The sequence below is a fragment of the Mastacembelus armatus genome, chromosome 4 (genome assembly GCF_900324485.2).
Source record: "Mastacembelus armatus chromosome 4, fMasArm1.2, whole genome shotgun sequence".
NCBI lineage: Eukaryota > Metazoa > Chordata > Actinopteri > Synbranchiformes > Mastacembelidae > Mastacembelus > Mastacembelus armatus.
In genome coordinates, this window is record NC_046636.1 from 5,866,575 (window position 1) to 5,892,416 (window position 25,842).

Genomic DNA, 25,842 nt, shown 5'->3' on the forward strand with positions numbered 1-25,842 from the left:
AAGAAGCAGTGGCAGGACTTATGTGTCTCCTGAATTCATACCAGCATCCTATATTTTTAAGTCATGGGTTAATAGAATTTTTCAGTAGAAAATGTTTGAATATAGGTCATTATTTGTCAAACTTGAAATAAAATAGCAGAAAAGATCAACTTTGACTTGGTATGGCACCTTGAACGTATGACAGACTACATTGGCATTGGCAAGCAAGGCCCAGGCCTCCATAATAACTAGGTCATCCTCCACCACAAGCTACAGCCTTCTCCTGGGCGGAGATCACAGACAGTAAATGTAGGTACAGCAGTTACTGAATATTTAAAAAGGCATAGAGATGAAGCAATAAATGACAAAGTAAAGCTGGCGTGGCCAGGCATTAATAACTAATGGGTACCACTGAGTTATAGGCTGCTGCCGATGTAATGAAAGTGTCATTGCAAATCAGCAGTTGTCCGAGGTTATTATTATTTATGCATAATTGATGCCACAACCACAAGTAACATGTCTCACCCAACAAATCCCAACACCCTGGGAACAAAGACGATGGTGTCAACAGAAGAAAAGGTCACAGAGGAGAAAACGCCCCTGGGCTGGGATTTACGTTGTGGGAGGAGGACAAGAGGCTGCTATAACCACACACATCTGTATACAGATTATTACAGCAAACTAGTTACTCGTGAGACAACTGCTCCTCTACTGTGCTATAGATTTGTGGATCTTGCACAATCTGATTAATAGGTGACGCTCATGGAGTTACACTGAGAATTGCATGTTCCTAATATGTTTCTGGAACTTTAGAAGTGAATAGTTGTTAAATTATAAAACAGGTTATCTTTGTGGAATTCATAGGTATATTTAATTCAATAAATTTGCTTCGTTAAATGGCCACTCAGTAATTAATTCCACACGCACACCATAATTCCATTAGTTGCCTTAATTTCATGGGAAAAGCTTTGGACCCCACAAAAGCTTCTGTTGGCCTTAGACTTGATGATGTTAGGATGGAATGATTCAGCCATACATTTACTTGAACATATATTAAGCTACTTGTTTTATATTGTATTATACTGTAAAGCCTATACTCAACATGGCAGACATAGAGTAGCTCCATGATATGACATATGGTGAAACACATATTTACATTAACAGGGATGAAAAAAGGTTGAATTACATTTTTCATTGCTTTATCGATACACTAGAGTTGTTTCCCTGTCTGTTATGTTAATATTAGTATCATATAAAAAATCATGGCATTTAATATTGCTCATTTGCTTTTGGATAAATGACACTTTTGCATTATTTGACCACTAGAGTCACACCAACCACAAGAAAATGTGATAATACTCAAGAAACAGGCTTTTAATAATGCACAATAAACTGCAATAATCTCATTTCATATGATGATGCTTTCTTAGTACCTGGGGTATTTTGCTTTTACTAATTCAAGTTTTAACAGTTAACATTTAAACGGTTTTTCATGTGACACATAAATTAAGAGTAAATAAATAAATAAAATTATAAAAAATTTAAATCCTGGTGACGTAAGCACATGTGGTAAAACCAGATCATAGGCGTGAGTTTAAAAGTATTTCTAAATCCATCTGCCATAGTGTTAATCGGGTTTGATAGTTATTCCTTTCAGTGATTTTTCGCTTATGGGCTTATTTCCGTTTTTTCTAAGTGTTCGCAAACGCCTCACACCGTTTATAGCCTACGTCAGCCTGGCGTGTCCAATGAGAAGTTGAAACGAAGACCTGATGGATGACGTGTACAGGAAATGTAAACAGACTGCCAAACTGTCTCATTGAGCACATTTTTTAGCGTTTACTTTTCCTCCAGAAGCGAATTTCACCGACCAAAGTTATGCAAACGTGGAGTCTGGTGTCCATCTGTGTTTTGCTGGGCGTTGCTGTGAGATGGGCCGTTTCATTAAATTCATATTCAGGTAGGATCTTTGTGGAGCTTAACGCCAACATGCTTTACTATTGTTTATTCCATTTGCTTTGCAGTGAACTACTGACAAAAGCTGTTTTTGTGTTACGGTCAGCACGTAGTCAGAGGTCTGTACTGAATGCTTTCTTGCTGTCAATCACTGATGATCCCCCCCCCCCACACACACACAGGGGCGGGGAAACCACCCATGTTTGGCGACTATGAAGCCCAGAGACACTGGCAAGAGGTGACCTTCAACCTCCCTCTTCAGGAATGGTCAGTCTGAAGCTGCATCTGTTTTTTTAGAGGGGCAGGTGTGAGAAAACCAAGCTCCTACAGGCACAGGAAGAGAAAGGATGAACATATTTCTAATGCTAAGACCAGATTCTATGAGACGGTGAATTTGAACTCAATTGAAAATGAACTATTTACTTGTAATGGAGTATATTCCAGTTCCACCGAAGATGAAACAAAATTTAAACTCAAAATACCGTTTTCCACAGTAACAGCAAGGTTGTGGTATATATACATATTTAGTGTCAATACAGCCTTAAATCTGTGAGACTAGACAGTCCAGAATATCAGAGTAATATTCAGAGAAAATGAATGTAATGTTTGAAATCTTCTAGGTACTTCAATACTACAGACAATGACTTGAACTACTGGGGCCTTGACTACCCTCCTCTCACTGCGTACCACAGCTGGATCTGTGCTTATATGCAAGTAATCTTTTATCATTTAGAGAACATTTTTTACACATGACATATATTTGCATTTCTATTTACTTTTATATCTTATTCTGTAAACCCTGTGCATAGGTTTTTCAAAAGTAGACCCCCTACCTTGGATTTTTTTCTTCATGACTCTAAAACAAAAAATGGAACAGTAATCAAAATAAACTTCTGTGATTTCCTGCAGAGCCAAGGTAATAAATCCTGAATGGGTGGAGCTCCATAAATCCAGAGGTTATGAAAGTCCAGCACACAAGTTATTCATGAGAGCAACAGGTACAGTAACCATGAACAAGGAAAGTGAAAAGCTCCTGTGATCCCTGTCTGCCGCAACCTAAAAATACACCAACAGTCACTTACTTACTTACAGTACTTTACTGATACTGACTGTGATGGTTGTGGGGTGATTGTGTAGCATTTCATCTGCACCTGGACAGTTTATATCATACATATGAAAATTAGCATTATTTACAATACAGATTACATTTAGAGTGATGTGTTTTTCTTCTGTTTAAGTTCTGTTGGCAGATTTGTTGATCTACATCCCTGCTGTGGTTTTATACTGTTTATATCTGACTGATGGATCCTCTAAGAAAAAGGTAAGATGCTTGCCTAGTATAGCAAGAAATCTAATAGTTTGTTTTAACTGAAGTCTCGAATCAGCCACATTTTCCTTTTTAGTCTGGGAAACAGCCTTAATAAAACAGATTCCAGCCAAAATGGAGGGTGATGCTACTATTACATTTCAATGTGGTCTCCATAAATTTTCGGTTTAAAGCGATTATTTCTAATGTTTTGAAAATATCTTACATGATCAAACATTTATTATAAAATCCATAGTTAAAGGCGATCCCTACCAGCTTGGGCTGTAAAAATCAGAGCTAAAACAGGTTGTCCCAGCATGCGTTGCACTTTGTGCAATGTGTAGTGTAGCAGGCTGCTGTTTCTCTGCAAACATCTATCACATTTCCAAATTTCAGTGGCATGAAATAATCTCTAACCACTGATGCATTACTGTATGCCACTAATAGTTATTACATTATGTTTTTGTTATGTTTTCCTTCCAACAACTTATAAATGCCACTTTTCAGGTTTCCACTCTGTTCTGCTTCCTGCTCTACCCAGGACTAATTCTCATTGACTATGGCCACTTCCAGAATCCTTTGTACAATTGACTCACTGTGATATTATTAATATAATTTGCTTTGATGATGTCCTATATAATTCGTTACAGCCATTAACTTTAGGGCCCAGGTCCTAATCAAGTTGTATAATTAAGTAAATAATATATTTTTTAAAATTATATGTATTGTATTTGAAGTAAGTCAGTTTTGTCACAGACTTTTTAGTACTTTGAGCTGAGTTAAATAAAATTGTAATACAATTTTGTAAGAATTTACAATATTTTTAACAACATGAAAGCTTTAACTTAATTGTTTTCAGATGTGTAACCTCTATAAGAGTGTGTATATACACACACACACACACACATACACACACACATATATATATATATATATATATATATATATATATATATATATATATATATATATATATAGGTGTATATATATATAAAAGAGTAAATTATTGTCAAACTTGGGGCACAGTTATCTTGCTTCAGTTATGTAGTGGTTCTCGTACGCACTTCATCTGAACTGACCTGAGCCAGATCGGACCCCACATCCACATTTCTAAGGTTCTTGTCCCATATTAGCACACTGAGTTGTTTACCTGGACTTACAAAGTCTTGGCCTTTTACATGGAAACAGTTTTAGTTCATTGACCTTAACAGTATCAGGTACAATGGAGTGAGCTTGGGTTTTGCCCTGTGGGGAGTCCTGGCACTGGGTCTTGGCTTGGATGCATTGGGTTCTGTGGCCTTTTGCCTGGCTCTCAACTACAAACAAATGGAGCTGTACCATGCTCTGCCCTTCTTCTGCTACCTGCTAGGGAAGTGCATCAAACTAGGCCTCATGGGGAGAGGGTGAGTGTGTTTATTTATTTGATTCTTTTATTTATATTTTTAATTTCTTCTTTCCATCTGTTTTATGTCCTTATTTTCTTTACACTCTCAGCAGTTTCATTTCTTTTTTCTTTTGTATTTTTCTGTATTTGTTACCATCTTTGCTAAGGTCAAATATAAAGCCATAGTGTACTGAGAAAACAGTGTTATCAAAGAATGAACTGAAATGGAACAAGTGAAAAGAGTAATGCAGTTTTTTCCCCCATTTTTCCTGCCATATATAAAGTACTGTAGAAGACACAATTTTAAGTTTTCTTTCTTGCAGTAAATAACGGCTACACATCAGGTTTAAAGTAAAAACTGGAAAACAATAGTTCAAGCAAGCTCTCACTCTCAACCCAGCTTCCAAGTAGACAACCTAAGGAATTAAAATAATAAACCTCTGAGTTTTATAACAGTGTATTTGTTGGTTATATAGTTTTGTCACTCTGCCACAGAGGTGTCAACTGAGTGCTCACACCAGATATGTAATGTCAGTCTATAAGAGTGCAGTGTCCTCAGGAGAGCCACAGAATGACTGAGGTAATCAGATTGGATGTTGTTACTAGTGTGTCTGTTTATCTAGTAACAATGTACCAAGGGCATTTAGTAGCAAATGGAGAGCTGGATTAGAAGGGCCAGGGGAAAGATATGTCCAGATGACACTCTCGCCATGCCCAAACTCCTCAGCTATGCCTGTGTGTGCAACTTAACCAGCCTCTTCACAGTTACAGCTGACAAGATATCCTGACCTACACCGAAGACATTCAGCTGATGCGTGGCTTTCACAGCATTCCTCAGCACATGGGTCGGATCCCAAATTTAGGACTTGCAGACAGTGTAGACTAATTGTTTGAGGAATCCCAGCATACATAGAGAAACTAAAGCTACATGCTAAAGTAAATTTTTTGTATTTTTAAAAATGGCAGGGACAGAAATGTCAAAACGATGTTATAATTGCCCATTTTTTTCCATTGTGTGTTGTGTACCTGAACCTTGCACTCTCAGATAACCAATATGCCTCTGTGTGACCCTCATGTAGGCTTTTCCTGCTGGTGAGAATTGCTGTAACAGTGTTGATGACCTTTGCCCTCTGCTGGTTGCCCTTTTTGTCTGACCCCAACCAGACCTTGCAGGTGGTCAGGAGGATCTTTCCCGTGGCTCGTGGTCTGTTTGAGGTACAGTATAATTTCTCAAATGTGCCCGAAAACCACAAGTGACAATATGAATATTCCCTTTTACTACAGAGTCTTACCAAAAAACTTTAATTTTGTCAAGCAAGCATCTAAGAACAGAAGCTTTCTACTTACTGCTATTCTCAATATATGATTTAAAGAAGAAAAAAAAAAGAAGATACTGATCATGACTATAAAAAACTAATATCAGATGACCGGTTTAGCTTAAAGATTAGCAGAGCCCCTCAAGTCTGAAGCACATTTCCTGTAACAGTTTTGTTTAAGCCCTGGCCTTGTGATGCAGATGGTTAACCTCCTCTTTACCCATTTTTTTTTAAGTGTGCATCCTGGGGATATTTTTGAGAAATAAAATGTGACTGTAATTATAGAGCCTAGATGCAATAAAACTTGCCACTTGTATCATAATCATAAAATAAAAACTGTTAGGAATGTTGATAAGACTAAGAAACAGATAAGCCCAAGAAACAGTGATGAGCCTAAGTATTTTATCTTTAGTTTTATTATGAGACAACAGAGGCAATGCTGTGTTTCTGTTTACTCTACAGCCTGATGCAGGTTTGTGGCTTTTCTATCGGCATAGATGAATATGGAACACTTGCTAAGTACAGTAAACTAAAGAAAAACAAAGTAAGGGAAGGTATTCAATTAACATAATGTATACTAAACACTTAACACTAATCCATGATGTCTGACAACAGAACACTGCAAACAGCCCAAAGTGCAATACCCGTCCAAATGCAAAAATTGTAATTGGTGCAATAACTGTGAATAACACCTGTAAATACTGTAAATATACAAAACTCACTCAGACGCTCTTCTACTCTCTGGACTTGACCTATTCCTAATTCTATTTCTATATGTAATTCGATTTTTATTTGTATTCCTATTCTACTTGTATTATATTCTATTTCCTCCACCTATATTTATTAGGTGTTGTGACAAGCACATTGAGAGCCACTGTACTGGTGTCAAATTCCTTGTGTGTCCAACATACTTGGCCATAATTCTCATAATATGATATGACAATTTACAGCACAAGGCTGTGACCACTGCTTTTATAAAAGCCATACACATCTTGCATGGCACTCCTTATGCCTAACACACAGTTCCCTACTCTCAGCATGGTGAACAACCCTCTGCCCTCCAATGCCTAGCCAGTCGGAAATGGATACCCTGCAGGATCAAAGAAAACAGTCGAATAAAATGGTGAAAGGTCAGGAGATCATTTTCACTCTCTCTGGGAGGTGTTGGGCTCCAGGATGTACAGTGGGGCAATATAGATAAATCTAAGTAATTTATGGCCAGGGTGTTTTCAGCACTTCATAGCATAGCCATGTTCTAATGCTATGGACTGATGAGTGGGGCCAACTGTACACTTTAAGGCGTATCATAGCACATCCAACAACTGTTGCTACTGTCTACTTCTTTAGCAATCGTATAAGTAAGTTAATGTTTCATAGCGCGCACACATACATTTGTATGATGTGGTCAATCAGGCATATTGTCTGAGAAAAAAGGGAAACATATATGTTCATTAAAAGAGAAAGTGATAATGAACACGAAGGAAGAGAGTTCAAGTCAGTTCTACAGTCAGCAGTGTTGAAAGCTGTCATGGAGAAAGCAGAGGTAAAGTAAATGTGTGTTTCTGTGCTTTAAGGAGAAGGCTAGGTTTGCAGTGCTAATTTATGAAACCCCATAACCCCCCTCTTGCCCCGGTCCCCAAGTGGCACCTGCCACCAGGTGTTATGGAGGTAATTGAAAATTCTACCAAGGGAGCAGTGGCAGCATGCACTACAGCAGTATGTGTTCAAAGAAATTATGCAAATATAATACACGGTGTGAGAGACACTATATTCCCCTTGGTTGACAGCATGAGGCTGCCAGGCTGAGTCGTCATGAAACTGTGCATGTAAGCAGAAGCTTTGGACAAGGGGAGAGGGTGGTGGGGAAAAGAAGAGCTGATGGCCCTGGCGACTTATGGGAGGGAGCAGTTGTAAGTTTACCCACTGAGCTGCAATGTGGCATCTCATGTTGCTGTCTGCTCACAAAAATGGCAGCAATTGCTTCTCCCTGTGAAATTTCATGCTGGCTTATAGGCAGCATGAGGAGCCACTCACCCCCTTACATTTGCAATTGGGACCCCCCTCTTGTTCATATGCTGCCTTCAGCGGCGTCAAGGAACATTCCCATAGTGGTTATTTGGAGCAAGGAGGCAGGGAGAAAGACAGAGGGATGGACTGGATGGCTCAGTGCTGCTGACTAGGCTGCCATTAAGATCCACACAGCTGTGCTGTGAGCAGCTGTAGCAAGGAAGAGAGAGAGGAGGCTTGGAATAGTTTTCCTAGACAGGGCCACTCTGAGAAACCATCCACAGTGGAATTATAAAGCTGATCTAGGTATGCTGGTCTCTGTGTTGTGCGATATCATGGTTCATGGTGGTGGCTTGGGCCTCAAGATCATCTGATCCCTGCACAACTGCGTAAGCACTTAAATCAACGGAATCGTTTGGCAACACCCTCCTCATCTGATCTCACAGCTTATAAACCGCAAGTGCCTTTAGGCTGGTATTAAAAGTTATAACATACCTTTTATATCATTCACAAACCATAAAGATCCATAACAATTCTCTGGGTCTAACATGAGAAAAAACAGTGGTGTTTTGTTAATGGATTCAATGTTTCAGTCTTTCAAATCGACTAAAAACATCATCCGACCTCAGCTTCCTAGCAGTGAGAATTTTCTGCTTTTCTTGATTTTTATATTGTTGTTTATCTAGTATTCAGGTTTTGAACACATCCGTTTGTGCTCTGGGATGACTGCTCACTGCTATGACTATTTTCTGACATAAGTACAGAAAGTAACATATTAATAAAGACAATAAGATTATTTAATAATGAAAATGTTAAACATGAAAATGTTGCAGGTTTTTTCATGAAATATTATTTGAATATAAAATATTTTTCCTAAAAAATGACAAATACAATTATATAGCGAATTGAACATCGACACTGTATGTTATTCTAGATTTTCCAGCAGTACTCTGTGGTTGGTCTGTATCTGTGGGTTATGCAGAAACTATACTGTTTTGACACTTGACATTGTGTCCCCTAGTTTACAAATAGGTCACATGCTCTTTCGGACAGGGGAGTAAATTTATGATAGGGGGGTTACGCACAAATGTCCCCCTGGAATTTGTCAAGGAATTTTTATTGCTCTTTCAGGAGGGAAATTATTACTTAAAGCAATGCCACTTATTTGCTTTCTCTTCAAACTGGAATTCTGACAAGTGTTGCTGTGTTTCATCTGACACTGTTTCTCATTTAATCAAGTGGTTTTATCTGTGTACAGGATAAGGTGGCCAATACATGGTGCAGCTTGAACATCCTGATAAAGATCAGATCCATTCTATCCAGTGAGTCTCAGCTCTACCTAAGGTAATCCCTCTAGCTGTATAACAAGCTTTTACTTTTTTCTCCTCTTCTCTCTTTTTTTCTCTAGTGCCCGTCGTTTCGTTCTCAACTCCTTTCCTCTTGGCTGTTGTTTTCACTCTTCTCATTTCCTGGGAAAGCAGAGCATGCCCAAAGGAATGAAGACTGTGATCCAGCAGGATAGAAATAAGATCATCCCTTAAGGAAAGATCTTGTAAGGAACTTCTAATCATGAAAGCAGGGGAGAAGAGGTCGTAAACACTGAGAGCCAAACTCATGACACTAAACTTGTCTTGCCCTCGTGTATTTGTACACTATCCTTTTGAAGTGTCCTGCAAACTATTTAGTCAAGATTTTGACAAAAAGCTAAGAAACTGTGCGTTCATAGTGACAAAAGTTGATGCAGCAGTTGTGTAATGGCGGAGCCTGCTTAAATAACCTAGCACACTAAATTTAGGAGTCTTGTGTTTTGCAGCATGGACACGTTTCTGCCAGACTGCTAAGTCCTGGGATCAGGTTGGACTTCTTTGACTGTAGTGCGTTTCAAACAAATGAAAAACACTCTTGTCTTTTTGGCACAGGCATTGGATTGCTAAATGCTCTGGTGTGAGTGTACTGTGTACATAGAACGAATCAGCTGTGAAAAGTGATCCATGTCCTTCCGGACAGCAAAACCCTGCCCTACACATAACACATGCATAATACTCTTCTGTTCATACACTATAAACTGGTCTTTTATTACTACTACACTTTTGGTCTCTTTAGCTATTTCTGTCTCCTCACAAGCTGCCTACTATCACTTCTAAAACACATACTACAAACACATCATTGCCCTCACATCTTGCACTAACACAACCTTCCAGTACATTTACTCTGACACATCAGTCTCTTCCGGTGCCTCTACCCCTAGCAGGTGACAAATGAAGGGTTAAGCTAATGCCTGTAACCCTAAGATAGGGGCCAGTACCAGGCCATTTACCACATAGCTGGGGACTTAGTTGCAGAGCAGGCGGTGTCTAAAAAAGAGCAGCATGGTTGTACAGGTGGATCCTGGTTTGACAGATTGTTTGCATCTGACATCAATTAAAAGTGCTGAGGTGACATATTTTGAATGATCATTTGATTTGTTTCAGTTTTGCCTGCACTATCCTTGCAGTCCTACCTTCATCTATAAGACTGCTGATTAAGCCCACCTTCTGGCAGTTTAAACTGGCCCTGGTGAGTATTTTGTTGTGATTACTCCAACCTATCTAACTACTTTCACAACAATAAGTGACCACCTCCTAATAACATATCAGCTCCAATGTTCTTGTTATACTGATAATCTCATTGCGAATTTTAGGTCAATTCATCTCTGGCATTTTTCCTCTTCTCCTATCAAGTCCATGAGAAGTCCATCCTCCTGACTGCCTTGTAAGTACAGAGGACATAACTAACCTCTTGAGATTTTGTGTGACTGGGTGACATGTCACAGCAGGGACAAACCAATGCAACACATGTAAAATATAGTTTCTCAACCTTCAATCTGTTTATAGACTTACTAACATAGTTTGTTCATTTCTGCCATTGTACTCAGCGCTACGTCGACACAAAACCAGCCCCCTCAGCTTCCATTGTCATACGTGTGTGGTGTGTGTTAGGGTTTGGTCAGTTTTAACAGTACTGCGTGTAAGGCTGCATTCATTTCACTGAGTGTTTGTAGTAAGACAGCCTAATAGGTGCATCTAGGCACATCTAGTTTATTTACATTTACCTCCTTCTGTATAAAGCTGTAGCGGCAGTAGGGAGATAGCGAAGGCTGGGATAGATTTGACAGTGAGGGATTTGGTTCCTAGATCTGGGCTCATCTATTAATCTAGATTAGGCTAGATTGTTGCTTTATTATCTATCAAGTTATATCTCCCACCTGTCCCTCTGAATCAATCAGTAATGCACGGCCAGGGATTAGGAAAGAATGGCGGGCGGCAGTTCACGGTGTTGTTTGCGCAGGATCAATTATTGGGCTGTAACAGGATCGCCAAAGAGCACTGGATGTAATTACGGGCTCATGAACCAGCGGAAAGTGCACATCTCAGAGCAGAGTGTACATTCAGCTCAGTTAACAACAGGCCTACCACACAGATGCATGCCATTCATTGAAACATTTATCACAGTAAACATTTGTGATTTTAATCTTGACACTGAATACTTCAAATAAAGGTGGGATTTTTAGCCACAATTATTCAAGTTTTTTTTATTGCAGCAAACATGCTGGTGCAGTTACAGTAAAAAGCCATAAACTTATGTAAAATAATGTGGTACAACAAACATTGACTGCCTTGGGAGGAACTAGCACTAATCAATGATTGGATGTCCCAGCGGGTCAATAGCTTTATATTATACACGTATGACATCGGTTCACATCCGGCTCTGACCTAACATCATCTTTCTTTAAAATAACATTTAATTATACTTATTAAAAAGTGTGTTTAATAGTGAGTATCCAGTTTTAATCTCCTCTAGGCCTGTCTGCCTCCTGCTGAGCGACCTGCCCCTGATGGTTATTTGGTTCCTGCAGGCCTCCACATTCAGGTGAGAGACAGTCATACTTAAGCTTTCCACCAGTAGCTTACACTGATGGTAAAGGATCAAAATTTGGATATCTGTTTTAATTGTTGTCTATGTCAGAACCCCACTAGCTTTCCTTCCTTGGAATATGTGGTCATGAAGGTTATGGATAATGAAGATGTTTTTGTACATAAGTTTCAACCCTTTGGTTGAAAGAGCCAATAAAATCTTAACTTCTTTTTAGGTTTGTGATTGTTGTTTCAGCTAAACATTTGTAACAGGATTTAAGCATAATTTCTGTAGTTTTAGTAGTTACTTATTGTCAGATTGGACAAAAAGACATATTTTTACCTTAACAAGATAAGCCTAATGTTTTCATTCAGAGCTAACGAAGCCCAGCAGAACTTGCCTTGAAATGTAAAGTTAAGACACTGCAGAAATGAATCAACTGGATGTCCTTGTTGCTAAATTGGTACATAATAGCTAACTGTAATGTCCATGTCGTCCCTTCAAGTCCTTCCTGTCCCTCACTACTGTTAGCAATCACATGAGAAACACCAGAGAAATAATTAGAAAAACTAAATAGATCTGTGGTGTGGGTTTAACTGAGGACTTTGAATGGAAAAGACAAGTAGTGCTGCAAATGCTCCATCTAACTTTCACCAGCTGTTGTAAATTCTTCCGGCATCTCTAATTGTTGTGCATGTGGTTTAGTATAAGGATATCTGGGGATTATACAGCATAGTCTACATGCCTGTTTTCTAAGTGTATGTTGTGTAGAGACAGGAGGTCATTTTGTAGTTGTGTCTCAGTACAGTCTGACTTGGACCTCACATTATCTGCATCCTCTATGGGCTCTGCCATTTAAAAAAAAAAAATACACCTTTTGTTAGCGTAATTGGCTAGATGGATGCGCAACCATAGCAATTTTTAGAGGACAGAATGCAGCCAGTCTGTGTAAATGAAAGAAGTATGTATTTCCAATGCTGATCATTTATCTGCTGAATGGAGCCTTATTGTTGGGTCAAAAATCCGAATGAGTGGTTTGTTGTGAGTGGATAGGTTGGTACAAGCTGGGGTGATATGCAATTTACTATGAGTCAACTGTTGTTCTTGTCCATGCCCCTCTGCTAAACTAAGATAAGCTTGGCATGAATGTCAGAGCCATCTCTCCCGAGGGGACAGAAGGCTTGTGCAGGCCTGTTGGATAAAAGCTATGGTTTACAGTTTCCCTTCTCTAAACAAACATGATACTGAATGTAATGAGGTACTGTTTGACAAATATAAAAATATATGATGTGTGTGTTGGCTCAACTGGGGGATAAAAATAATATGTCTTTAATATATGTCAATATATTTCTGTCTCACAAGTGTGTATCAAAGCACAAGCTACACATTACATGTACAGCATAGAAGACACTAAAGCAAATGCTACATCTGCATGCAGTTCTTACACACCCTGTTTAGTCTCATAATACACTGCTCCAGATTAAGATCTCAGTAAAAACGCCTAACTTCTAAACTGAAAATGCTCCATTGTTTTTGTTCTTCTGCACAGCATGCTGCCTCTGTTTCTGAAGGACGGTTTGCTGGTGCCCTATGTTGTGACCTCGCTGGCCTTCGTCTTTTTCTGCATCTATTTACTGTCTGCACTGGAACACTGTTCAGAGGAAAACCTGAGACTGTGTGCCTACCACAAGCTGTTTATCTGTCTGCCCAAAATGGACCTGGCCTGTATAGTGAGATGGACGGTCAGTATTTAAGCTCTGGTACAATAACTAATGGTACAGTATTTATTTACCCTGCTATGTTGCATAACGATATTTGTGCCCCATCCACACTGCACGTGAAAGAAGATATATAACCTTTACTGCCGTCAAAAAGGGGCAAAGGGCCTATTAACTAAGTGCACGGTGTTTTTGCTTTATGGCAGTTCCACTGTGTAGTTTATAAGGCAGAAGGTGCCGCTGTACTTCTAAGGTAATTAGTTGCTAATAAAAGCTGGTAAATGTCATGGAGATTATTCCGTGCGTTTAACACAGGTAGGAATTGCAATACTGTGTTCATCTATGTCTAACGCAAACACATCAGGCACAAATATTTAAAGCTTGATTGTGTAAAGTTCTTCTTATGGTACAGCTTTTTGTTTGTAAAGAAGTGAGATAAAAACTGTTCTGATCTGCGTTCCTTTTAGCCAATTCATTTGAATGTTACTCTGTCGACTGTGGATTGCATTGCTATCTACCACTGCTTTATACTACTACCACTAGGAGTCACCAGCAGCGCTTTTAAATCCTGCACACATAAGCACGGTTTCCTTTACATAGTGGGCTTTGCTTCAGATAAGACACCTGCTCAATGAATAACAGTATGCAAAGCAGAGAAATTGGTGCTTGGTAAGTAAATTGTTTATGTCTGTTCTTGTATGTGGGTGGAGGAAGATGTACAGCTGATGCATTTGTAATAAGAAGCTATAGGATCCCAGGGGGCCTGTAACTTTCAAAGTGGCACTGGACCCAAATTGCAACAGTGTGAGAAGATATACCCAACTGTACAAATAAAGATCATGTGCCACTGTAAGCTGTGTAAGCTGTCTGGAGATGAAAGCCACTGCCAGTCAAAGAATTATTTATCACTTATTTAAGTTTCCACAACGTCTGAAGTCGCTGCACCACCAGCCCCTTAGCGACAGGGGCACCGGTAGGGTGTCAGAGATTAAGAGAAGGTGTCTTTTTATAGCGCGTGCCATTAACACAAGTTTGCCTGCATATATTTATTTACACAAGCAGCATAAATAGCGAGCCCCGATGATGGCAATAAAGTTTCATTGGTTTGGGTAGCGAAGGCGGGTGTGGGCATGAGGTGTTTTCTCCATCTCACTCACAGATCTATGGGTCGTAAAGCCCAAATAGATACACAGATGACCCACTCTCATCATCAGCTCTGTAGCAAGGCAAATGTAGTTTTGTAGGCTTTAATTCAAATTGGCTGTTCTAGTGTGACATTCCCCCTTTTCTTTATAGCATCTCTCGAATGACCATTTTGATGTACAGTAACTCCAGTGAGAAATATGCAATGTGCCTTTAGAGCTCTGTAAAATTAACTCATTAGTTTGATGTTATAGTCAAACTTAACAATATTAGTTTGTTATTAGCCTGAGGTGTCCAGTCCTTGTTTTTCAAGAACTAATTCTGATATGAAATATCAGGTGAGCACTAAAGAGATGTCTATTAAATTTACAAAGGATGAGTATCCTAAATCATATTCCCTATATCAATATATGTTGTTAGACACATGGTCTTGATTTAAAATATTTTGTCTCCAGGCACAAGCTGAAAAAAAAAAGTATCAGCAACTCCTTTCTAACCAAACGCTAGACTATGATTGAGTAATAAAGGTCATAGTTGACTTGTTAATAGTTGATAAAATAATTATAACTCAGGTCCCTTTTCTTAATTTTGACAAAGTTTTCTACTGCTTTGCTTAGTGGTTATTGAGATGATTGTTGAGAGCTAAGGACTCCAATCTGAGCTTCACCATGTTACCATGTGACTGAAGTTACCTGTTAGGTCACAAGATAACTTAGCAAACCACTTTTAAGTGGACCACATTATTTTTGCTAAACCATTACATGATGTGTCAACTTGCTCTAGAGCAGTTTCTGACCATGCTTATTTCCCCTCAGACTGGGTTTGCAGAGTCGTGTACCATTATTATGAACTCATCATACTGTACCATCTTTACGTCTCTGGTCTTATTTAAACTGATAACCACATTGTCTCTGTTGCAGTTCTACATTAGCATCGCATCGATGGCTGGTCTAAGCATCGTGAGTGCAGTTCTGGTCCCTCCACCACATTTGCCTGACTTATTTCCCGTGTTGGTGTCTACTACTGCTTTCCTGCACTTCTTTGGAACATTTATATATTTCAACATTGTCCAGTTCAGCGGACCACCAAGCAGAAAGAGCCAGAAGAAGAATAAATAAGTGATGCCACATGCAGGGGTTTTTATTTAGCTTCAGGAAAGACAGTGTTACACCCTAGGCCTTTTACTACATCCATCATGCATCAAATGCAAATAGCACTCAAAGTGCTCATTAAGGCATCCTGTTGGTTAAAAATTTCCTGTGCTCCAAAAATGCCAATTCAGAGAAGCTACCGTATGGCATCAGATGAAAGAAAAGGTTGGGCATATTTTTCCAGTTTGGACCAATGATTTTGCAAAATTATAACAATCCTTTCTGTTATCAAAGCTCGTAAAATATTTCTTCATGACTTAATTCATGTGTTACATCTCAGAATAATTTGTGTTTAGACCATTGATTTTACTCGTAAAACTAGACAATAATTGGGTCATTTCAGTCATTTGGGGACATCACAAGTAAACATGCAGTCACCAAGGATTTTACAGCCCACAGGTTTGTGTTCAGATAACTCTGTGCTTATATGCTCAAGCTAAACGAGATGGCCACAATAATAGGAACAGCTATTGTAAAGTTCAGTTATTCAAATTGTGTTGGATAGATGTTGATTGAATTTTGTGGTCCCAGTGGTGGTGTTCGATTTAATGATATATTTTGTCCACCCTCACTACCTCCCCACTGGGAATTGTGAATAAACACACATGATGGGACTGTACTCAGGTATGATGACTGATCATTACCTCATTGTGTGAACCTTTATTTTTCTACTGTACATTCCTATCCATCACTAAAGTTATTTTGTAAAAAAAGTTTAGTGAATATAAATAAAATTTCTCTGTGACCTAAGGTGAACATTAGCTTTATTGCCACATTGTTAAATTATTTCATTTGAAGCAGTTTCATATAAACAGTCTACATTAACAAAGTAGTCTGCTAAATCACCCCTAACACTATACCTGAGACACTGCCAGTAATTGGACAGAAATGAAATCTTTCAAAGCTTTTATTCAATATCATCAAATATTCATTTCAAGTTCTGGATACTACAAGGGTCCTGCACAAAAGACCTGTACATTTAAAACACAACCAGTGACAGGAGAGGCCTTAAAAAGAGATGATGGAAGGTGACATATCTGAACATAATGCTATAAAGTTGAAATACCACAGAAAAAGGTACAAGCAATTTCTTTCTCCAATCTCTGAGCAAGTTAATGACAGGCATAAAAAAATCCATTACAACTATAAATGTTATCAGGTCAGAGAGGGTTGCCTGTGCATCTGAGGCTCTGGGCCCATAGCCAGTAATGGACCACAGGGACAAATAGGAGCCTAGGATCTGAGTTAACTGGAGCTACAATGGGACACGAACAAGAGCCAATCAGATATTGTGTGAAAAGTGCTGATTTGTCCTTTTATTACACATTTATATAACACAATGCCAATTTACTCAGAAAGATGTGAGGGGATGTAATAGTTTACCACTGTCATTTCTGAATAATAATGTAAAAATAAATTAGTCTATAGTAAAACAACTAATAGCATATACAAGTAAATGATAAATAACACATTAGCAACTCCATTTGTTGTAATATGATGAAAAGATGCAGAGTCGCCACTGAATTAACACTTTGATAGCTCATTAATCTGTACAACATTTGTCAAGAAAAAAACAGTCCCAGAAAATGCTTCTCAATGTAAGGATCTCCGGTTTGTCTTTTATATCATTTGCAATGGAATGTCTTTGGACTTTTAACAGTTTGTTGGACAAAGCAGGTGATTAAAATGGACTTCTACATTTGACATGTTTTTTGATATTATAACCTAAACAATTATCTGATTCATTGGAAAAATAATTCAGAAGACTGACTGCTACTAAAAGTAAGCACTAGTAGCATTTTAAAAATTAAACATATAGTACAAGGTTTAAACAGCATAAAGAAAATAGAGCCACAAAGTTTAATACCTATTGAAGCACTCTCACATATATAAAATGGCACATTAAACAATTTAACTCTTGAGAAACTTTGCACCTTCTTTTTTTTTTTTTTTTTTTTTTTTTTTTTTTATTTTTAAGTGAAATAACTACACAACAGAGAGCAGGCCTTTTTTCAAGTGCCAGTGAAAAGGCTTCTGTTACTGTTACCACATCACCTTTCTAAACCTTAAGGGTAGATGCAAACAATTACTAAAGCAGGTAACCTCAAAGCAAAAACTCTACAATAATGTAAGATAAAGAAACTCTCCCTAAAGGACCACATTACTAATACACTGTCCTATGCTTGAGAGAAGAGTTTAAAGTTATAGATCCTAACATATAGTATCAAAAACGGTTGGCATAGGTAAAGATTTGTGTTATAATAGGAGTGGTAGGGGGGTATTAAAAGCACCATCCATCTATCAGTCTCCAGAGGGGCTTGTATCAAAACATTAGTTTTGTTTGTGGGTGTGCTGGCTCTGTCCTTCACGTGGCCTCTAAGGGTGATAAAGTGAGAGTTACACGATCTACCTTAGGCAGAAATAGGAAATGTTGCTGTGAACACCAGCTGTTGCTTAGGTCGACTCGGGCAGCAAGAGGCCTCGGCCTTCCCAGGCAGTGCCAAATAAAGAGACTACTGTGTTGTGTGAGACAGCACCCCCAGCTTTACTTTACAAAAGGTGTTAAACTGCATAGGTAGGGAATGCATAGGTTTAGTCATAAAGCGGGTGAGGGTTGCCATGTGAAAGAACATTATTTTCACAGCGTTGCAGTATTGTGGTTAATGTAGAATCAACATTTGTCAGCTGCCAGGCAGAGGCTGCGGCAGGTAGACAGAGTCTAACGTCAACGGATTCCCTCCTACTGTTCAGACACTTCTGCAAATGAATGATGGCTTCCAAAACATCTCAGCCTCACAACTGACAGCACAGATTCTACATTCATCTCCTGCTTCATCTCCGTGGGATGATACGCACAAGAGGTGAAGAGCAATTCCACTAGCTGTCAACAGCCAAGATGCCTTGCTAACAAAATCCTGGGGAATATGGGAGAGGAAAACATGATTGTAACCCCACTGGCACCTAGTGATATTACACACACCAGAGTCACTGTCAATGTGAATGTTTACAAAGAAGCCAGCTAAAAGGGGTCAGCATGGGTTTGTTAATCATGGGTTAACAAACCAAGTAATATGGCAAGATTTCTGCCTTTAAACTTAATTTTTTAATTCATTCGAAATTTTAAAACTTAAAGTTGAAGTGGATTATTGTACCTTAGCCCATAATGGATTTCAGAAAGTCACAGGAACTAATCTTCCTTACACCACCTAAGGAAACACATGATAATATCAAAAGTATATAAGTAAGTGCTTCTCTCAAATACAATGCCGCTATTCATTAATCTGGGGCTGAAATCGAAATAACATAAGCGTTGTCCTAATGCTAATTAATGTTTTCACCCAACCTTCAGCTAAATTTGTTAATTCCAAACTAGCTATTTGGCAAATATGTTTATTTCTAAGCAACATGGAAGTATATGTTTTTCAACCCTGTGATGAAATGCAATAAAATTCAGTAAATCAAAAATCCTGTCTGAAAAGGCTGCATACTTTGCAACCTTCTGTGTCGATCGAAAGGCCACTGGCATCAGTTGGACCAAAACAGACTAATATACAACTCCCTCCTTTAATTGCAACTGTGTGTTCAATCAGAAAGCATATAACTCCCAGTGGGTAGGTGGCATCTGCTCGTGAGGCTCCTTCCTAGGATTGATGTGCCAGAGTCTGGGAGCTGCCTGGGCCAGCAGCCCACGACCTGCGACACAGCCCGATCACTTTTATGACATCTTAAGGAATCTTCTTTTTAATATAGCCCATTACTGCGGACATACAAATCTTCCCCAACATGGTCCCATCTTGCCTGATCAATTTTTACACTGCTGAGCCGTCCCCTTTCCCCTCATTTTGTCATTTCAAAATTCATATTATATAGGATTTTCTTATGGGAAAAACTGCAATAAAAATATGTTACCACCTTGAAGATGTGCACAAGTCAGTACTTGGCTGTTACGAAAAAGCTTCAGAGAAAATAAAATTTGTTTCTGTAGTAAGCAGAACTGTTTAAATGTTATTTATTTTTATGTTCCTAAGAAAATATATTGTGAAGTGCAGCATTGATTTAGAACATAACCATGTCTCGATACGGCTTGGAGGAGCTGAATTTATGAATCCTTTGCACAACTCCTTTAATTGAATTTTCCAAATCTCTCACTACACACAAATAATCAATACCTACTGCTGAGGGAAACTTGCCTCAGAATTATTAGGGTCTTTCTTTTTCAATTTTGTAGTCATCAGCACATACAGGCGCAGTGGGTATTTGTAATGCTGCCGCTACATGCACCCCAAAGATCTATGCTTGCCCCAAGCCTGATTGCTTGGCAAAAGTGACTTCTTTTGAATGCTTTGTGAAACTTTGTTAACTTAAAAGGACAGTCCTAAGTACTTCCTAACAACTCGCTATTACTGTGAGAAAAGAAGCAGTTTTAACTATCACAGATTATGTTGAAAAGGGGGACGACAAGGCAGGAAAAAGAGGGTGAGGGTAAAAAAGCAGGACAGAAGAAGACATAGGAAAGTATTGGCCTTTCAGGTTTAAATGCCTTTGTGGATTTATTCAGGTGCCTTGGCAGGATGGAGGTGCCAGAGGCTTGGCTTTTCAACGAAGAGAGGGAAAGCCAAAGGAACACAGGTTGACCATGGAGGAAGGGGTCTTCCTGGTGCGTAAAGCTGACTTATAAGTTTTGTTTTAAGTATTAACTAGCACAAAATGAGATCTAAAATTTGCAGTGTTTAAAGTAAGACTGTTTAAATTTTAAAATATAACATTTTACTCTTAACTGAAAAGTTTCTTTTAATAAGAAAAAAACTCAGTTTACAACCTTAGTATGAGGACTTACTCATACTAGTCCAAACTAGCAAACTTTGGAGAGATATTGCTCTGTACAGTAACTGACATTAAATCAGCTTTTCTTTATGTGTGCTATTGTTACACTATGCCTTATCATTTAGCATTATCCCACAACTGTCACTTGTGGTCATCATTTAGCAAAAGCTACAATGTCTTGTTTTATGGCTAACACCATAAATATTCATAAATGTATGTATATTTGGTGTAATAACATGCTACTATAATATTTTCTCCTGTATATTTCCATAAATAGCCTGTTGTTCCCCTAAAAAAAGAAACAAATAACTTTTTGTATACAGTATCTCAAACAGTCCAGCAATATTAGTATCCACACATTTTCATTTGAATGTTAATTACTTGGACATCTTTTTTAAAAGGCTGTAACATATGTCACATCAGCAAAGCTTAGGACTGTTTTGTCCAGTCACTCTGAATTATGCTGCAGCCGGTAAACAAGCATCAACTCTGTTCAGCTTCAGGGAACACACAACATTCATTTTGAGATGCAGGCCCTGCATCACATAAGTTTCCTGTGATGATTCAACAATCCAATTCAATAAAATGACTTTCGAGCCAGTGAGTACAGAGCTTATCTGAGGAACAGTTAATTAAATATAATTCATTAGTATGTCTATAAATCGATTACCACTGTGTACATTTAGTATGGTCGGGAAATTCATCAAATTTTTATGTATGTATATTTTAGTGCTTTACAAAAATATATTAATATTTTATAATTGATATACAACAATGCATATACTGTAGCAATTTTGCATGCCATAACTGTCTTATATTTCTCTTCCTTATCATTTTAAAAATATATAATTTTGTATCTGCACAAACAATGTCAATTTAAGAGAACAATGAACACATATAATCCTCTACAGCACTCAGTCTTTAGCAGTGAACCCAAATAAACATTTTACACTAGAGCAGAATCAAGCTTTAAGATACCATCAACATCATCTCTTTGGATTTCACACTCCCAGCAGATATAGGGCAGAACTATTTAGCAGCTTTGAATAACAGTTTGTTTACTTAAAATGTGTGTCTCAATGCACACAGAAGGCCAATTCACTCCTGAAGCTATCTGCGTTGACATTGTGAAGTCTGTTGTTGTAAGGAGGTTTATGCAAAACCGATAAATTTCATGGATCCAACATGTGACAAAAATGTGACATTCCTGGGGTGTGGATCCACAATGCATCACATTTGTTTGGCCCCCTTACTGGAACTAATTAAAATAATTTTTAACAACCTAATCGGAAAACAAGTTTGCCTTCTCACAATACCCCTTATTCATAGTCCACAAGTCACCATTGTATGATTGGATCACAAGAATTACTCTGCTGCAGGCATAATATGTGCCTAAAATAATCAAATTAATTCTTTCCCTAGGAAATCTACTCATTGACTTGTTTGTGTAGCCATAACAAAATGTTGTTTTTCTCCAAAGGTCGCAAGATTGTCTGAGCAACTCAAACAAACATCTATTGATACTGTTAATGTTAAATAGCAAAGAAGATGCAGGAAGAAGCAAATTAAATGGTGCAGTAGTAGCAGATGGGGAAGTCCTTGAGAGTCAAAGAGCCTTGTGACTGCATTTGTATTCTTCTCAAAATCAACTAAACTATTTGGCTAAAAAACATTTAGTCCTTTACAGACCAACAAAACTAAAAAACTAGACTAAAAAAGGAAATTCACAAAGTACATACGGTACAGCATACAGGCTGTCAATCAGGCTAAACCTAATATAGCCTGTGAAAAAATATGTGTTTTTCTACACTTATCTTCATATATGTGTCGAAGCTTTAATCCACTTTGTGGTTTAAAGCCACTTTGTGATCTATGTGATAAAAATCCAGTGACATGAATAGGTGTGTTTATCTTACTAACATGAAAGCATAATGGTAAATGAATAACAGTAAAACACTGGTACACACCAGGTTATAGTTATTACCAGATACATTACCTTGATGGTAATTCTTGGGGTCTTTATTTCTTTTCAAAGATGACTCTACTCTGGATGCTGGAAAGACAAAACTGTCAATTACTTTAAAAGGTAGGAACACATCAGAACCTAACCCAGAATAAATAATGTCTATTTGATGCAATAAATAACTTCAAACAGAATATAAATAACTTTTTTTAATCTACAGCCAAATGTGTCAGAAAAAATCTCATCTAAACTCAGTTTCGACCTGACTTTCTGTCATAATCACATTTAACAATGGAAATCACCTACTTACTCAGCTCTCTGTGTCTTTTTAGCTCAATCTTCAGGTCAGCAGAAGATCCAGTGAGGAAATGTCCTTGTTGACTGCTGCCCTCTGCTGACTAATTAAAATACAGAATAGAAGACAGATGATAAGAAACCACAAAAGAGAAACAATATATATGAAATTCTGAACAGTATAGAATATGGTCTGGTTAATGAATGAATAAAGAAAAAACTCCACAAACAGCTATTTTGAAAGTAAAAGTCAGAGTCAAAGTGTCAGAGTTGAATAAGCAGTGTGTAATAAAAATGATCATTTCTCAATCTCAAGATATGATGGAGACAAAGACATTTCCTCCTACTCTAATAATACAAAACCAAAGAAAAAGTTTCTCACAATTTCCTCCAGCTCTTTCCTGGCTGTGATAAATGCATCCACTGACTGTTCCAGTTTAGATCGCAAGTAGTCCAATCTGGTCAAAGCAAAAGAGAGTGCAGCGAGAACAGTCACATGTTCAAGGGTTTTCAGAATACATTTTGACAGCAAATAAGTGGATTAAATATTTGACTGTAATATTAAAATCTACAAAGATATTTGTTACAGAACTTACATAAACTCCATTAAGTACAATTATGCATTAGTTGTATTTCATATTGATTGATTGATTACATAAATACTATTGAAGTGTAAATAGATGCACCTGCTCATTTGGAACTCAACTTTTTCATGCAAATACATTTACATTTATTTTGGAATCTACAAAATAAATAAATAAAATACTGCTGTACCTCAAATGACCCTAATATGACATAACCAAGTGAGTGTTATGAATGTACTGTAAAACAAGCTCATGTAATGTATTAGTGACAGCACGATAAAATTAAAAACTAATGCTTGTCTTGATGGATGGACCAGACACCAAATGTCTGCCTTGGCTAAGGAAATGGCTCTTGTGTTAAGTGACTCTTACATAACTATTTTTAGTGCTATGTAAATCACTGATAATTTGGCCAATGATGGATCTCTGTCATTCCCTGTCTCCTGTCATTAAATACTGATATGTCATTATGAGCATCAGGAAAGTGTGGCAAGTGAAATATAGGAACTCATAAAAGGGAGTTCGCTGTAACCCTTTAACTCTGGTATCTTCAGACTTTTGGTACTCTATGCATTGTCAGTTAGCAGTGAAAAATTATTTACAACCTACAATAAAATTTATTGATGAGAGTAATTGTCTAAAATATGAAAAATGCAAAATCTGTGACTTAGGTACTCACTTTTCCAACTGTGTTTGTGGCACTTCTTCTTCAAATGGGATGACTTTGATCTTGCCTGTTGAGTAACCGCCACATACTTATCAATAAATACAGTCGTACACGCAGAATTTGCACAGATGTGCACTATTTCCAAAGATGGATAGAGAATAGAGCTTGTGAATTTAGGCAATTTATCTGGCAGCTGGCAGAACAAGTTTAAAGTCACTAGTTCAGCTATTCCCAGCACAAGTATTTAACAGTTGTTTAAGAGCAACAGACTGCTGACTTGTGGTCATAAACCCATCTCTTCAACTGTTATGCTGCAACTTCATTTGTGTTAAAGTAAACTTTCCAAGACACAACGTGCTAAAATTTCTAATTTCAGTTCTGCCTGAGGTTTTGTTTGCTATTAGTTAAGTCACTCATTATTAATTTTACCTATTTGAAATGACATTATATTGTAGTCTGTGCATAGGATGATACTGCTAATAGTTTGATCCTGCTTTTATGGACGACTAATGCTCGTCTTGCCTGTTGCATGGCACATGGCATATTTTACAGAGGTAAGAATTACATATCAACACACCTGCTTGAGAGCTTGCAATACCAGTCAATGGTGGGTGTTTTCTTGCAGAAAGAGGTATTTTGGAAGGAGGATGCTATTCAAAAAAACTTTGATTTAAACAGGCTATGACAAAACTTAAAAAAAAAAACAAGTAACAAACACAGACAGTCCCAAACTTACACTTTAAACTTCTAAATAAAATGTTAAATAGAATTGGAAAGCTCCAACCAAAGGACGATTTATGTACTCACATGATGGACACTCTCCATGCGCAGAGATCTTCTCAGACTGTTGAAGACATTTTCAGTGAATTGCTTTGTTTAATAAGAAACTACTTCAAACAACCAAGTCATTCTTCTTTCGTGTTTAATGTACTAGAGTGACAATATAGTTACCTCAAAAAATAATACATCATTAAACGACAATGCTGAAGTACAGGTAAATAGTGTCAGCAAGCTGTAGTATCTAACGATCAAAATGGCCTTTCACTAGCCCAATAAACAATACAATAAACTCTCTATTAGGTAAAAACCACACCAGTAAGCTAAAATGAAAGTAAGTTATACCAACACTAATAAAACCAGGCCCAAACCAGCTAAAGTTAGCTCATACTGCCCTGAATATAATGCTACGTCAATGCCGACTAGTTAGTCCGGAGTATTTCTGAAGTACCAGGGCAAGTTTAGTCAGGATTACATACATACATACATATACATTTGAGCAACCAACGTGGCTGATAAAAAGATGCCGTGAACACGAGTGAATACTTACGGCATTTTTGAGTCTGAAGTTGAATCAGAACAAATTTGTTTGGGACGAGTTTAAAACTCTGGCGGCTTTGCTACACTCAAACAGTTCGTAAAAAACAATCTGTCGTATATATAGTTCCGAGCTATCTTTTCGCAAAAATGATTTGAACAACACATTAATTAATCTAAATAAATAAGAATTTGAGTCATACATATTAACCATGTTATTGTTATTATTTTTATTAATTTGAAATATCAAGTTCTTCATTAACATATAGCTTTACGTGAAGGGAATCGGAACGTTTGTTTCCTCGGTGGCGTTTTTGGTCCCAGAAGAGCACGGAACAGTTT

At 37.8% G+C, this 25,842-nt stretch overlaps 1 protein-coding gene across 1 annotated transcript; it reads left to right on the top strand.

The window, feature by feature from the left end:
• The first annotated feature begins 1,747 nt into the window (after positions 1–1,747).
• Positions 1,748–16,594, top strand: alg6 (ALG6 alpha-1,3-glucosyltransferase). Its single transcript, XM_026323804.1, has 14 exons — positions 1,748–1,939; positions 2,118–2,202; positions 2,556–2,645; positions 2,845–2,933; positions 3,174–3,256; positions 3,749–3,813; positions 4,459–4,644; positions 5,705–5,840; positions 9,207–9,292; positions 10,420–10,504; positions 10,629–10,699; positions 11,789–11,857; positions 13,392–13,584; positions 15,624–16,594. Exons 1-14 carry the CDS (start codon positions 1,858–1,860, stop codon positions 15,819–15,821), a joined length of 1,518 nt encoding a protein of 505 aa, XP_026179589.1. The 5' UTR covers positions 1,748–1,857; the 3' UTR covers positions 15,822–16,594.
• Positions 16,595–25,842: the final 9,248 nt, after the last annotated feature.

Excerpts from the sequence above, each read along its gene's own strand:
- alg6 (XM_026323804.1), top strand. The coding sequence starts at position 1,858 with ATGCAAACGTGGAGTCTGGTGTCCATCTGTGTTTTGCTGGGCGTTGCT. Across the intron at positions 2,203-2,555 it reads AACCTCCCTCTTCAGGAATG|GTACTTCAATACTACAGACA; the intron begins GTCAGTCTGAAG and ends GAAATCTTCTAG. Across the intron at positions 10,505-10,628 it reads GGCAGTTTAAACTGGCCCTG|GTCAATTCATCTCTGGCATT; the intron begins GTGAGTATTTTG and ends TGCGAATTTTAG.